This window comes from Schistocerca piceifrons, chromosome 5 (assembly GCF_021461385.2).
Source record: "Schistocerca piceifrons isolate TAMUIC-IGC-003096 chromosome 5, iqSchPice1.1, whole genome shotgun sequence".
NCBI lineage: Eukaryota > Metazoa > Arthropoda > Insecta > Orthoptera > Acrididae > Schistocerca > Schistocerca piceifrons.
The window spans coordinates 250,405,372-250,420,219 of record NC_060142.1 but is presented as its reverse complement, the minus strand read 5'-3'; the positions used below and the strand labels follow the sequence as shown (position 1 = coordinate 250,420,219).

Below are 14,848 nucleotides of genomic sequence, written 5' to 3'. Positions count from 1 at the left end.
AAAAAAATGATAATTTATGTACATAATTGCTCTTACATATTAATGATATAAATATGTTGCAAAGTTCATAAGTCTCTGTATTACTTGGTGCAAACAAAAACATATTTTTGTTGGGCATACCGATTTTTATAAAACACTTTGATTTGCTATTATGATGAAATCTGTGTTGCACTGTTATTTACCAAACGTAATGATATGTTAAATGTAGCATTATAAAATTTCGTTTACAAGATGTTGTTTTAATTTTAATCACACAATTTAAGCCAAAATGATATGTCTGGTACTGTCACAATAGATAATAAATAAGTACATGGAAAATAACCAGATATCACTGAAACTGACAATGGGCTTACAGCAACATCCTCTGTTGTTTTATTTCAAACTTATCCAGACACATTTGTCTCATTTGTTTAACCTATTTTAAGCATTACCATCATTTAATATTACCTAGTGTGATATTTTCTGCCCAGTGATTTGACTGTGAGAAATGCCGAACATAAATAAAGCTGCTGTGTAAAATAGATGTCAAGTTTTCAGTTTACTGAGCCTTTTAAAATAAAAAAAGGTCTCCAGGTCTTGTACCTGAACTGGGCACATGAGCATAAATTGGCAGTATGGCATGTGGATGCAGTCTTGATGAGCTGCCAAGAGAATAATTTGTACACTGGTGGCAGACTTATTGTTAGCATGAAGAATTCTTCTTAGAATTGGCGATGGTGGACAGTAGTAGATAAGGGTCTAGGCTCTAATTTATACCACTGGTTTGTTCATTCTTGCCTGAACCGCTTTACTGTTACATAAGGAGATGGTGATTTTGAAGCTCAAGTGAAAGGTCTCATTTGTGGGAAGAGGCACCCATTGAGGATGAACTTTATTGCACTCATTTAGGCTTATAGTCTTTTACTGACTTTGATTTTAGATTACTAGTGAATATTATGGCCTGTAATAGATGTCTTCATGACACTGATGTTATAAAATGACAAAGCCATTTTAGATTAATAATGTGACATCAGGGGAACAAGGACAAAAACAATCTGTTTGTTGCAGGTACTCATTTTCGAACCATATTCTGAAAAGGTGTTAATAATTAATGAATCCAAGTGTGGAAGTCATAAATTGCACATTATTGGAAGTGCCCTATGGAACACACATTTATTAAGCAATATTTGGGAATCGCATGCAATTCACGGTAAATAAACATTGAATGAATCTGAGGTAAGTACATATTTTTATATATCAACTGTTTTCAAATTTATTGTTGGAGTATTCGAGCTTCTGACTATAAATTACAGTTAACTGGGTTGATGAAATATAAACAAATATGACTATTCTCCGTTTCTGATTTCTCTTTATCTTGTTTAACATTTTAATATTTTATGATTGTATGTATCTAAAAGATGAATTTTGTTTGATCGCTGCACAGTATTCGTCAGTAGCAAAATGAGTGCTGCTTATATCCGTCAGTAGGTTCAAAATGGTTCAAATGGTTCTGAGCCCTATGGGACTTAACATCTGTGGTCATCAGTCCCCTAGAACTACTTAAACCTAACTAACCTAAGGTCATCACACACATCCATGCCCGAGGCAGGATTCGAACCTGCGACCGTAGCGGTCACGCGGTTCCAGACTGAAGCGCCTAGAACCGCACGGCCACAACGGCCGGCTCCGTCAGTAGGAAAATGACCATTACTGTGCTGATGTTCACAGTTTTGGTACTGGTAATAAGGACTTGTGAAAATTTATTTTATTTTAACTAGTTTGTCTGTCTTGTCAGAAGTGAATTTAGGAATTCCTACATACAAAATATTGGCGCCAAAATTATGTGCATGTTGATACATAGTTCTAGAATGTATGTCTGCACGTTTGCACTCTGAAGTGCAATTTCTTTGGACCAAGAGCGTTATATAAATAAAGCGCGCTCGTGTTACCGGGGATTTGGGAGAATAGGAAGGAAGAAATCTTGTTTTTCGGGTGGAGAAACATGGTCTCTAAACCACCGTATAAAATAGGTGAGTGCCTACAACTGGTAAGAAACTGTAACAGGTCTTGTCAACGCACATATTTACTAGACGGTCTTAGAAACAAACACGTGCTGTTGCCGGCGAGTGACATGTTTTCAGCGATACTTTCTCGTCGTTGAAAATATTTTTGTTACATGAAGAATTGTGGGAATTTTTACCAATATTTCCCGTAATTTTTCCTAAAGCAGTGCATATTTAGAAGACTCTTCTGTTGTAAATTTAGCTGACATCAGCCTGGCCGAATGGGGCCGTAAGGAAATTACGCTTGCTGAAAATGAAATGCCAGGACTGATGGCTATCCGGGCGAAATACGGAGCAGAAAAACCTCTGCAGGGCGCTCGGATAAGCGGGTGCCTTCACATGACTATACAAACTGCTGTGCTGATCGAGACACTGTTAGAATTAGGAGCTGAGGTAGGTAAACATAATTACACTCTTTAACTAATTTCTTGGTTAGTACTAAGTGACACGATGCATGGACTTACTCGCTGACAATACCAGCGTATAAGGTACTTTTAATATATATATCCTAAGAAGTGGTATGTTGCAAGTGCATCTACTTCGAGGTATAATAAATGGGCTATACACAATTTGTCATCTGTTTATTATGGCAGTATGTTTGTGAATAGTCTTCTCAGTCCAGCAAAAATATTGAGTTACAAAGAGCTGTTCGTTTTCAAATACAGGAGTAGACTTCATTCTCTTACGTTGCGGTCACAGGTTCGAATCCTGCCTCGAGCATGGGTGTTCGTGATATGGCCTTTGGTTAGTTAGGTTCAAGTAGGCTAGTTCTAAGTTCTAGGGGACTGGTGACCACAGCAGTTAAGTCCCATAGTGCTCAGAGCCATTTGCATTCTCTTATAGAATCCTAGCATATGTAGTTTTTTTAATATCTGATCTTCCCCAGGGCAATCAGTTCACGTGGCAGGTTTTTAAGTATTGTTGGTCTTGAGCAGAGGGGTGCTATTAGAGAGAAATGTTGCCAGACCAGCATCTGTTTGTTGCTTACACAGTAGGAGCACACTAATGAATTAATTTTTTCAAAAAAATTTAAGCACAGTCCTGTGTTTTTCATTTAATATATATGTTGAGTTACTCCTTGAACATATTCAGCTTCCATTTATTTGTTCATACAAAGCTGAAAAATTTATAATTGTGTGATTGTACAGCACAGAATTTGTGCAGTTTCCCAAGTTCACACAGAGACTGTGCACTTTCTTGAATGGCATTCTCTTCAGTAAGTATTAAATATAGTCCAAACCACAACTGACGGCATTTCGTGCAGCTAAAGACATGAATGAAGATTGTGTTGTTGCCGATTCCGAGCAATGATTGCGGTAAGTGCAAGTGCTGTGAACTTGATGAAAGCATGTGTACTGCAAATTGTCTCTCTCTATTGCTTTCCCAGAATTTGTAGCTTATCACCACAATCAGCTGTGACAATATGCAATAAATGGTATAAAGATTGAGTAAATAGTTCACTGTGATCACGTTTAATGCTCGCATTGGTTAAGTCATCCAGAGCCAAGAACTCTACTGAACACTTGTTGTCAGAAGGCGTGACACACACACACACACACACACACACCAAAAAAAGGTTTGCATTACCTCGGTTCTGAGAGTTCCAGAACCTGTACAGAAAATTGGAATAGAGATCAACATAATCATTTCTGCCCTTTTTATTGCTCATGAAAACAACACATTGCATGTTGTACCAAAATACAGCGAGACTTTAAGAGGTGGTGGTCCAGATTGCTGTACACACCAGTACCCAGCAGCACGTCCTCTTGCATTGATGCATGCCTGTATTCGTCGTGACAAACTGTCCGCAAGTTCATCAAGGCACTGTTGGTCCAGATTGTCCTACTTCTCAGTGGCGATTTGGTGTTGATCCCTCAGAGTGGTTGGTGGGTCATGTCAACCATAAACAGCCCTTTTCACTCTATCCCAGGCGTATTTGATAGGGTTCATGTCTGGAGAACATGCTGGCCACTCCAGTTGAGTGATGTCATTATCCTGAAGGGAGTCATTCACTAGCTATGCATGATTGGGGGGGGGGGGGGGGCGTGAATTGTCGTCCATGAAGACGAATGCCTCGCCAATATGCTGCTGATGATTGCACTATCGGTCAGAAGGTGGCATTCACATATTACACAGCCATTACTGCACCTTCAGTGACCACCAGCGGTGTACATCGGTCCCACACAATACCACCCCAAAACAGCAGGGAACCTCCCAGCTTGCTGCACTTGCTGGACAGTGTATCTAAGGAATTCAGCCTGACTGGGTTGCCTCCTTGCCATGGGTGTTGGGAGTAAAGTTGCGGATCATGCAGTATATTTGCACACAGTTTGTCATAACACGTCGTTCTGTGGCTGCACGAAAAGCATTATTCAACACAGTGGCATTGCTGTCATGGTTCCTCAAAGACATAATCTGTAGGTAGTAGTCATCCACTGTAGTAGTAGCAGCCCTTGGGCGGCCTGAGCAAGGCATGTCATCAACAGTTTCTGTATCTCCTCCTTGTCCCAACAACAACGCGTAGGTTCACAGGGAGATGCCTGGACACTTTCCTTGTTGACAGTGCTTCTTGGCACAAAGTAACAATGCGGACGTGATCAATCTGCGGTGTTGACTGTCTAGGCATGGTTGAACTACAGACAAGACGAGCTGTGTACCTCCTTGGTGGTGGAATGACTTCTGATCGGCTATCGAACCACGTCCATATATGCGCTGCTCGTGCGTGGTTGTTTACGTCTTTGGGCGGGTTTAGTGACATCTCTGAACAGTCAAAGGGACTGTGTCTGTGATACAATATCCAAAGTCAAGGTCTGTCTTCAGGAGTTCTGGGAACTGGGGTGATGCAAAACTTTTTTTTGATGTGTGTAGATGTGTAGAACAAGCCTAATCTCAACTGCCATTATGCATGACTGCAATTATAGATATGAGGCCTATCTTGCCGTCTGTCATGACAATTGCGATTTATCATTAAGATTCAGAGTACCATTTACAGAAATTTCTAGTGTTTAACTTTTTTCATAGGTCCAGTGGTCAAGCTGCAACATATTTAGCACCCAAGATCATGCTGCAGCCGCCATCGCTAAGAGAGGCATCCCAGTGTACGCTTGGAAGGGAGAAACAGATGAAGAATATATATGGTGCATTGAACAGACACTTGTTTTTAAAGATAATAAGGTATTCAGTTTTGATTGATACATTTGTGAGACAGATAATTGGTAATGATATACTACAGTTTCAAACAATTTTCATTACGACTATTTGGCTCAGAAAGGGGAGGATAGATGGTAGTATAAGCATCCTATCACTGAACTTTGTCCCAGTGTCCTGATAAAAAAAAAAGGATCACCACTTCACACACACACACACACACACACACACACACACACACACACACACACACGGAGAGGGGGGGGGAGGAGAGAGAGAGAGAGAGAGAGAGAGAGAGAGAGAGAGAGAGAGAGAGAGAGAGAGAGAGAGAGGAGTCAAAGTGGTGTTGACTGGAAAGGCTTGTTCCAGGTATATTATTAAATTATTGATCACGAAGATGGATATGTATAGGAAACCTTGTTATATTTGTGTATGTTCCAAGAGACAATACACATTATCATTACACTGCACTGTAACTTCTGTCTGTATCAGTATGGATGATGGATATGCGTTCATTTGTTTGTCGCAGTAACACCCCCCTCCCCTCGGGGAGCTTGTGGCTCTATCATGAGTTCTTGCAGGGCGCAGGTGCACACAGAGCCCCAACTGTTGTGGCCTTTTTTTGTTCCCGAGCTGCATTCCATTCCTTGGGCCCATTACTCCCTGCCCTCGCTCCTTCCCCCCTCTCGGAGCCCTGCCTTACATAGGCCCACCTAGCCTCCTGATTCGTGCTACTGTATGGTTTTGTTTCTCTTGTTCTTTTTTGGTGTTTGGGTCCCCCATTGGGGTTTGACGTCCCCTTCTAAATTTTGTCACTGTAATGTGAGCCATCTGAGGAAGAACACCTTACTTTGCATCTTCAGCTTGTGGCTGTACTGCCTCTTTCATTTTTCTTGAACGCCATTGTCTTTTATGCCACATAGCCAGCATGGTACTCAGCCTGTGTGGTAGGGTCGTTATTTACCCTTTTGTTTGATGCTTGTTATTCTGCAGCATCAGAACTCCCAGCAATGGCTACCATGCCAGACGGCACTTGCTTTGGTTCGGTTACGTGCACAGGGAGAGCCCCTGATTAGAGTGGGTGGTATGAGGATGGTGGCTTTGCGCATGAAACACGTTAAGCTCCAAAAAAGTGGCCATTCTTCTACTACAACCATTTCTTTATTTTGGAATGGATTTTTTAATGCGGTTTTGTTATGACCTTGCAGCCTACCCTTCCCTGGCTGCACACTGGGAGAAGGGTCGGGTTTGTTGGCTTGAGGTGAGAGCCTTTCTCTGCTAGCTGATTCACCCCAGTATTGACAGGGACACTTTCACCGCCACCAAGCCGTTATTTTTGTGTGGAAACTATCAGACTAGTTTGGTGAAGTGGGCCTCTGAATAAGATATAGCCCTTACTTCCTCGACCTATGAAAGAGTAGTAGTAGTAGTAGTAGTAGTAGTACCAGTAGTAGTACCAGTACCAGGACAAGGCCCCTCCGGAGCCCCCAGAGGTGCCAACTCCCCATGACAACTAGTCTGACCTCTTGTTTATGAATGCCACACCGTCCTTATTGGGAACGTATAATGACCCATTGGCGTAACCACCTTCAGACCATTTACCTCCCATTTGGATCCCAATGCTGTACTTATTCAGTGGCATTGAAATGGGTATTAGTCACCTTCCAATCCAGAGGTTGTCATTCTTCAGGACTCTCATGCTGGTGCTCACTCAGGTTCCATGCTTTGTCGGAACCGGGTTTCTGGTGGCATTTGCATGTTGGTCTGTACAGACGTTGTTAACACGTGGACCCTCTTCGTACCGCATTAGAAGTGGTTGCTGTCCAGGTCCACATGGACTCCGCAGTCATGATTTTCAATCTCTCCCTTACCTCCTTCTCTTGTGGGATTTTAATGGCCATCACCCCTTGTAGGTCACTGCTTTTTTGTCTAGCCGAGGTCTCCTCGTAGACAGGTTTCTTGTGGACCACGATCTGTGCCACCTTAATGATGGTTCCCATACCCATTTTAGTCTGCTTATGGCAATTTCTCTGCCATTGATCTTTCACTGACTTTCCCTCCCTTCTCTCTTCATTATGCTGGTCACCATGTGATAGCCTATGCAATAGCAACCAATTCCCATTGATTCCCTCATTCCCTTCCCACCTCCCAAAACCCAGTGTACTCTGCTGGGCTTTCCATTGCACTGATTGACCTCTGTATAGCTCCCAGGTTGTTTACCTCTTCTTTGTCAGGTTGTATTGACAAGCTCATCCATGATATGTCCAATAAGATTATTCTCACAACTGCCATTTTTGGCGTTACACTATGCACACTCCAAGGCTGCCAAGTGGTCTTTGTATGGATCCATCAGTTCTTGTGGAACATCTTGCAGCCCATTTTGCGACAGCATTGGTGTCAGCCTCCTATCCCATTGCCATCCTCCTCTGGAAACTGGGGGCTGAAGTTTTCAACTTAGGTTTTACTTCTTGTTAGGCAGAATCGTATAATGAACCTGAATGCGAACATTTTCTGACCCTCTACTCTTCCCAAAATTAAGCCCCTGGCCCCAATTCCGTCCCTAACCAATTGCTTCAACACCTCAGTCCTGCACAGTAACCATATCTCCTTGGGTGTTCAACCATATTTGGCTCTAGATGTTTTCCACTCTCATTAGAGGGACAGTATTGTGGTTCCTGCCTGGTAAGGATCCATCATCCCTCAATCGTTACCGGCTGATTAGTCTGACTAGTGTTCCCTGCAAGTTATTTGAATGGATGGTGACTCATCAGCTCTGTTGTGCCCTCGAATCTTGGGAGTTTAGTTTCCTGTCAAATATGGCTTTCAGGAGGGACAGTCTACAGTCAATTATCTGCTTCAGTAGGCCTTTCCTCAGTGCCACCGCCTTGTAGCAGTTTTCTTCAATCTTCATAAGGCTCCACAGCTTGGCGCCATCACATCTTTCTTACACTCCTTGTAGCTGGAAACATGCCTGACCTTATCGATGGTGTCAGTATAGAGACGGGGATTAATGACTGTGTTGTTGTTATAGCGACTGTTGTTATGAAAATTAATAAATTGGTCAAGAAGGTGAGGAGAGTTTCTGCTAGAAAGAATAGAAAAGCAAATGTTAGCATCTCGCTTAGACAATGAATTGCAATAATTTAGTTTCATTAAGATGGACACAGAGGAATTATGGGCCAAGTTCAAGCAGAATGTGAATCTTGCTCTGGACAAGTATGCACCTAGTAAGTGGTTAAGGACAGAAAAGAACCACCCTGGTTTACCAACGAAATTCAGAAAATTCTGAACTGTTGTTTCAAGAGAGAATATGCAGATGGCAACAGGCAAAAGTTAGAAGAGATTCGTGCATCTGTGAAAAGATCTATGCACAAAGCATACAACTACTGCCACTGTCATACCTTAGAAAAAGATCTGGCTGAGAACCCGAGAAAATTCTGGTACTATGTAAAAGTGCTAAGTGGGTCAAAGGCTTCCATTCAATAAATCATTGAACAGTCTGGTGTGGCAGTTGAAGATAGCAAAACGAAAGCGAAAGTTTTAAACACTGCATTTCAGAAATAGTTCGTGCAGCACAACAGTACAAAGACCATTGTTTGACTGTCACAGAGTGTCCCATATGGATGACGTAGTAATGGTAATAAGCATCCCTGGCATAGAGAAACAACTGAAAGAGTTAGAAATAAAAAAAATCGTCAGGTCCAGATGGGATCCCAGTTTGGTTTCGCAAAGAATACTCTACAGCATTGGCCCCTTAGTTTGCATTCATTGCTAATCGCTCACCAAGCACAAAGTCCCCAGGGTCGATAAAAGTGCAGGTGACTCCCATATATGAGGGGTAAAAGAATAGACCAGTATCTTCAACAGCACTTTGCTACAGAATCCTTGAACATATTCTCAGTTTCAATATATTTCATAGAGGCCAGAAAGCTTATGTCCACAAATCAGCATAGTTTCAGGAAGCATTGCTTGTTTGGAACTCAGCTTGCCCTTTCTTCACACAATTTAGTGTGAACTATGGATGAAAGGCAACAGGCAGATTAATTTCCATATTTCTAGATTTATGAAAAGAACTTTACATGGCATCCCACTGTAGACAGTTAACAAGGTTGCAAGCATGTGGAATAGGTTCCCAGATATGTGAGTGGCTTGAAGACTTCTTAGTTGATAGAACCCAGTATGTTGTCCTTGATGGTGAGTGCTCATCAGAGACAAAGGTAGTGTCAGGAATGCCCCGGGGAAGTGTGATGGGACATATATTATTTTCTATATACCTCAGTGATGTGGCAGATAGAAAGGGTGGCAGTCTGCAGTTGTTTGCTGCTGATCCTGTCCTGAACGGGAAGGTGCCAAAGATGAGTGCCTGTAGAAGAATACAAGAGGACTCGGATAAAATATCTAGTTAGTGTGATGAATAGCAGCTAGCTCTAAAAGCAAGGAAAACTTAAGTTAATGAAGATCAGCAGGAAAAAAGGAACCTGTAATGTTCAGATACAGCATTTGAAGTGTCCTGTGTGACAAGGTCACACCATTTAGATATCAAAGTGTAACGTTGCAAAGCATTATGAAATTGAATGGGCATATGACGATAATGGTAGAAAAGGTGAATAGTTGACTTTGGTTCATTGGGAGAATTTTAGGAAAGTGTGGTTCATCTTTAAAGGAGATAGCTTATAAAACACTAGTGTGACCTATTTTTGAGTACTGCTCAATTGTTTGGGATCAGCACCAGACTGGATTAAAGGAAGACATCAAAGCAATTCAGACGGGCTACTAGATTTGTTACTGATAGGTTTGAAAAATATGCAAATGTTACTGAGGTGCTTCTAGAACATGTATGGGTATCCTTGGAAGGGGGGGGGGGTGGTGGTGGTGGTGGTGATCTTTGTGAGGAACACTGTTGAGAAAATTTGGAGAACTGGAATTTGAAGCTGATTGCAGAACAGTCATACTGCCACTAACATGCATTTCGCGTAAGAACCATGAAGATAAGATACGAGAAATTAGGGCTCATACAGAGGTATATAGACAGTCATTTTTCCTGTGCTCTAAGAGTGGAACACAAAAGGAGACAGCTAGTAGTGCTACAGGGTACCCTCGGCCACGCACTTAATGGTGGCTTGTGGAGCAAGTGCATAGATGTGTATGTATGTAAGGTCCTCCTTGGCACTCCGTGTGGTGTTGGTAGCTTCATGCAGCATATATACGTCGAATGATAAAATACAAAACAAATATTTGAACTACTACAGGATATCACATACATAAAAATGACATTTTTCTGTAGTCTTTAACTAGCATAAACAAATTAAAATTGTAGATATGCTTGCTTATTTATAGACAAGGTGGCATGCCATATAACTAAGTGTACCTCTGTTTTTTAAGTAATCTAATTAAAATGTGAAAGTGTACAATAAGTCATTCTTTTTACTTGTACTGGATACTATATTAATCATTTCTTTTGTTTCCTTCTCATTCCTAAACCTAGTTAAAACATTTGTATCATTTTGGGTTTGCTTTTGTAAGGTACTTGTTTGTAAGTTATAACAGGCAAATATATACATGTTTTCGTATTATTATTACCCTTAATTCATCATATGGACTTCAAGAGCATCAGCTCTCTTACTGTCCTAATATTTCTCTATAATAACATATCTGTAACTTTCCTTTATGATTGAAATTTAAAGTATACCATGTGCAATTATGGTTCTACTTAAAAGGACCTGTCACATCAGACCTATCACGATCTTCCACTTACTGCAATGAAAGGGTATACTGACCTTCCTGTGACCATACCATAGGGTATTTAAGTGGAATTTCATTTACATGGAATACTTATTTCATACTTGATATCTACAAAAAATGTAAAGTTCCTTTTGGTGCAAAAACATAAATACCTTGGCTATAAGCTATGTGGATATTTGAACAAGACTACATAGTGGACTTACTGATGTCACTCGTGCAGCCCACGGTTTAAAATCACTTAGTATGGCAGAAATGAGAAAAAGCTTGACTTCTTATGCTACAGTTAAGCTAGCCATTTTTAAAAAATTACACACACATTTATCATTCAGAAAATTCAAACACTACAAATTATCTTTGTGTAAAATCTATAGCAGATTGTGTTACTGCCTCGTAAAAAATAGTACAATCTCATACCAGTTGTCGCCATTTAATAAAGTGGGCCTACAAAATCCAGCCATAAAAAGTGAATTTATTGCAACTGTAACCTTGATAACTAGTAACTGGACTCGCAGTAAATTAGAGCATAGTTTTCATTGTGGAAGGCCCCAGAGGATGTTCTGTCCTGCAGTATTGCCCATATTGGAATTACCTTTTCTGGTAGACTTTGCAAATAGAAAAAAAATTGTAACGAGAAAAATTGGTACTTCCTTATAGCAGTCATACATTCAAAATTGCATCCCGTTTCTAGACTTTGCAATTAGAGCTGTTTATGTTTCCTGAACCTGCCCTTGCCCTCCTCCTCTCCCCATTTTGCCACTGAACTGCTGAGGTACTCATCCCACCTCTCCAGTGCTTGATCTCTCTCTCTCTCTATCTCTCTCTCTCTCTCTCTCTCTCTCTCTCTCTCTCTCTCTCTCTCTCTCTCCCCCCTCTCTCTAGCTGCTGTTTTCAATCAGTCTTAAAGGTGTTTATTTCCACCTTTAATAACTTATGCCTGGGGGTTATGATAGCTACAAGAGTTAACATGCTATGTAGGTCCCCCCCCCCCCCCCCTCCTCCTCCTCCAATATGAATGAATGATGTACTGATGGTAATATTCAGCAAAGTGCCTGCCTTGAGTGGTCAAAAAACTTTTTTTTCTTCATAGATTTAAATCCAGTGAAGTTGTTTACAGAGTACAGTGGTTTGACTGCAGGGAAAGTTTTCCACATTTCTTGGAACACAGCTATTGCCCCACAGCTGCATTTTGCCACTATACACTAGCACTTGGCAACAACTTCGTCAGGATTGTGCCCAGAGCAAGATATCAGTAGCGCAGTTCGTGAAGTTGATAAATTATAACCATAGCTGTATTTGATTTCCATACGCTCTCCAAGAAACTTAAGAAATTGAATATGTCCAAGCATCACTGAAAAATAATGTGTGTACAGTTTTAGTTAAACTTTCCTGTTTCAGTTGCAGTGATTTGTCACTAACATTAGGAATTAATTGTTAATGTTTTCTGATAGTTACTTTATCAGTTTTATCTTCCTCTTCAGTTTTAATAAGTACAATTGTAATGTTGGTATATGTGGAAATTAACTTCTTTCTGATTTTTAGCCCCTGAACATGATACTGGATGATGGTGGTGATTTGACTAATTTGGTGCACACAAAATATCCAGAGTATCTGAAAGACATACGTGGCATTTCTGAAGAGACGACGACTGGTGTACATAACTTGTATAAAATGATGAAAGAAAATATGTTAAAGGTTCCAGCATTTAACGTGAATGACTCTGTAACAAAGGTAGGCTTGTAAAAAGAAAAGAACAATTTTCTTGCACGATTTAAAATTAAATTGTAAAGTTTTGCTGCAAAATTTATTTTTCCAGATTAAAAGTTTATACAATGACATTAGATTATGCTGGCAATCGTATTCAGATAATAAAATGTTTCTGTGTGTAATTCGTCAAACATTGTGCAATCAAGAACTGAGTCATATTTCAGTACACAATTCATTTTTCTGCAAATTTCCAAATAAAAAATATTATCCTGTTGTCCATCTGTCACTGTAGGAAACATTTTAAAAATTTGGTAATGTTTTCATTGCCATTGTGCTTTCTCACACCTTTACATAACTTGGTTTACTTGTAATTGCTGGAAGTTTACCTATCTTCCGTTGGTTAAATATGCTTACCAAACTGCCATTCTCATGCTTAAGTTATATGATTTTGTGCAGAAATTTTATTTTTCTGTGCATAAAGATGTGGGAACATTCACAATCAATGGAAAAGAAAAAACTTATCTTTTCAGTCTTAATCAAGGGTTTGCTAGTGTGCAAATGTCATTGAATGATTGATTGTGGTAATATCAGCTACAGGAGTGACCGGACACTTAATAAGAATAGTTTATACATGTGTCCCCAGCGTGCACACATGCTCTGACGTAGATTCTTCCCTTGAAAATTAAAATCGGTCTCATTTAGCAATTATCTAGCTGCTGATTTTTAACCCCTATTTCACTTTATGGTATTTATTGCAAATAATAATTTCAGTTTAAGTGTAATTTAAACTACCAGAAGATATTGGAAATCTATAAATTCAAAAGTAAATTAAAAAATGTCTCTTGTCAACAATGTCTAAAATTTATTACTGCTATTTATTGAGCTTGTACCCACTTGATGAATAGTCAACTTCTGCAAAGTAACAAATTGTGTAGAGTAAAGAATTAGGAACCCTTGTTGGCTGTGCGGCAAGTAGCAGTGTTCATTATGAACAGGCCTTTGTTGTTTCAAATGCAAATAACTTACTCTTTTGTAAATACCATTGTAGTCATGTAAATATTAAGCTAATAGTAGAAGATAGTCATTTAATATCACTAAGCTATTCAGAGTAACAGCTTTTCTAATTGTACTGCTCTTGACATGAAAAAAAAAATTGTCTTGACTCAACTGTTTCGAATAGGTTGCTGGAAAATGTAAAACGGCTAGTTTCATGCCGAGTCACCCACAGCAATCAAATGATACTGTGTGCTGTATTGTTGTGTTTATTGTAGCAGGTTTGGTCATTTTGCTGATACAAAATTTCATAGCAATAAGTATCATTATTAAACTTTCCCAGTGGAATTCAGTTTATTTTGGTTATATGTGCAATTTAAATGTTTATCTCCATATACTGCTTCCATTCACTGCAAAGCACTGACATGTCATTTCCCAGGTGGGAAACGATACATGTCATATACCAGCTGTTGCGTAAACACTGTTTGGCCTTTTACATTGGCATGACTAACACCCAGTTGTTCAGGATATAGGGGCAAAGGCAGAGGGTATATACAGGCAACCCACAATATCCTGTTGCAGAAAATGCTGTACAAAATGCCATGACCTCAGTGCCTGTTTCGCCACACGTGCCATTTGGATTCTTCCCCCAGACACGAGTTTAAACTCTGCAAGTGGGAACTAACACTATAACATGTCCTTAGTTCTCGCCACCCACATGGCCTTATTTTACATCAATTCCTCAGCATGTATCCGACTAACTACTCTATTCTTCACTCCATTTTAGTTTTCTAGATTTTTCATTTTCTGTTGGCTTTTCACTGCCCCTCCTCCACCTCAGCTACATATAATGTGCTTGGCTTTTCACTCTTTTTAATTTGTGCAAGATGTTGGAGAAGTAATCTCTGTCTTGCATATTATCCTGTCTTCCACCTTTAAGGTCTCAGGTTTTCAAATCTTGCCCTATGCAATCCCCAACAATCAGTCTTTCCTTCTCATCCCAGGTGGTAAGTCTCCCTTGACACAGGGTTCTGGGTGACTTTTCTGAACTACTTTCCTTTTCCTAAAACCCTACAGTCCTTTTCCTTCACCTCTCTTCCTTCCCCTTCAACTCTTCTACCAGGAGGAGGAGCCACTGGCTCCGAAAGCTTGTAAAAGTTAAACCCTTTTGTGTGTGCATTCCCTGCTGCCGCTTAGTAAGTAGATTTTTTTATCTATCG

The 14,848-nt window shown here is 40.2% G+C and overlaps 1 protein-coding gene across 1 annotated transcript in view; it reads left to right on the top strand.

The window, feature by feature from the left end:
* The first annotated feature begins 1,859 nt into the window (after nucleotides 1-1,859).
* The window catches only part of LOC124797904 (adenosylhomocysteinase), a 37,850-nt gene continuing 24,861 nt past the window's right edge, over nucleotides 1,860-14,848 (top strand). The window contains exons 1-4 of the mRNA XM_047261023.1: nucleotides 1,860-2,009; nucleotides 2,245-2,435; nucleotides 5,064-5,216; nucleotides 12,471-12,659. Coding sequence (XP_047116979.1) covers nucleotides 1,982-2,009; nucleotides 2,245-2,435; nucleotides 5,064-5,216; nucleotides 12,471-12,659 — 561 coding nt within the window. The 5' untranslated portion in view covers nucleotides 1,860-1,981. The remainder of the gene's footprint in view (nucleotides 2,010-2,244; nucleotides 2,436-5,063; nucleotides 5,217-12,470; nucleotides 12,660-14,848) is intronic.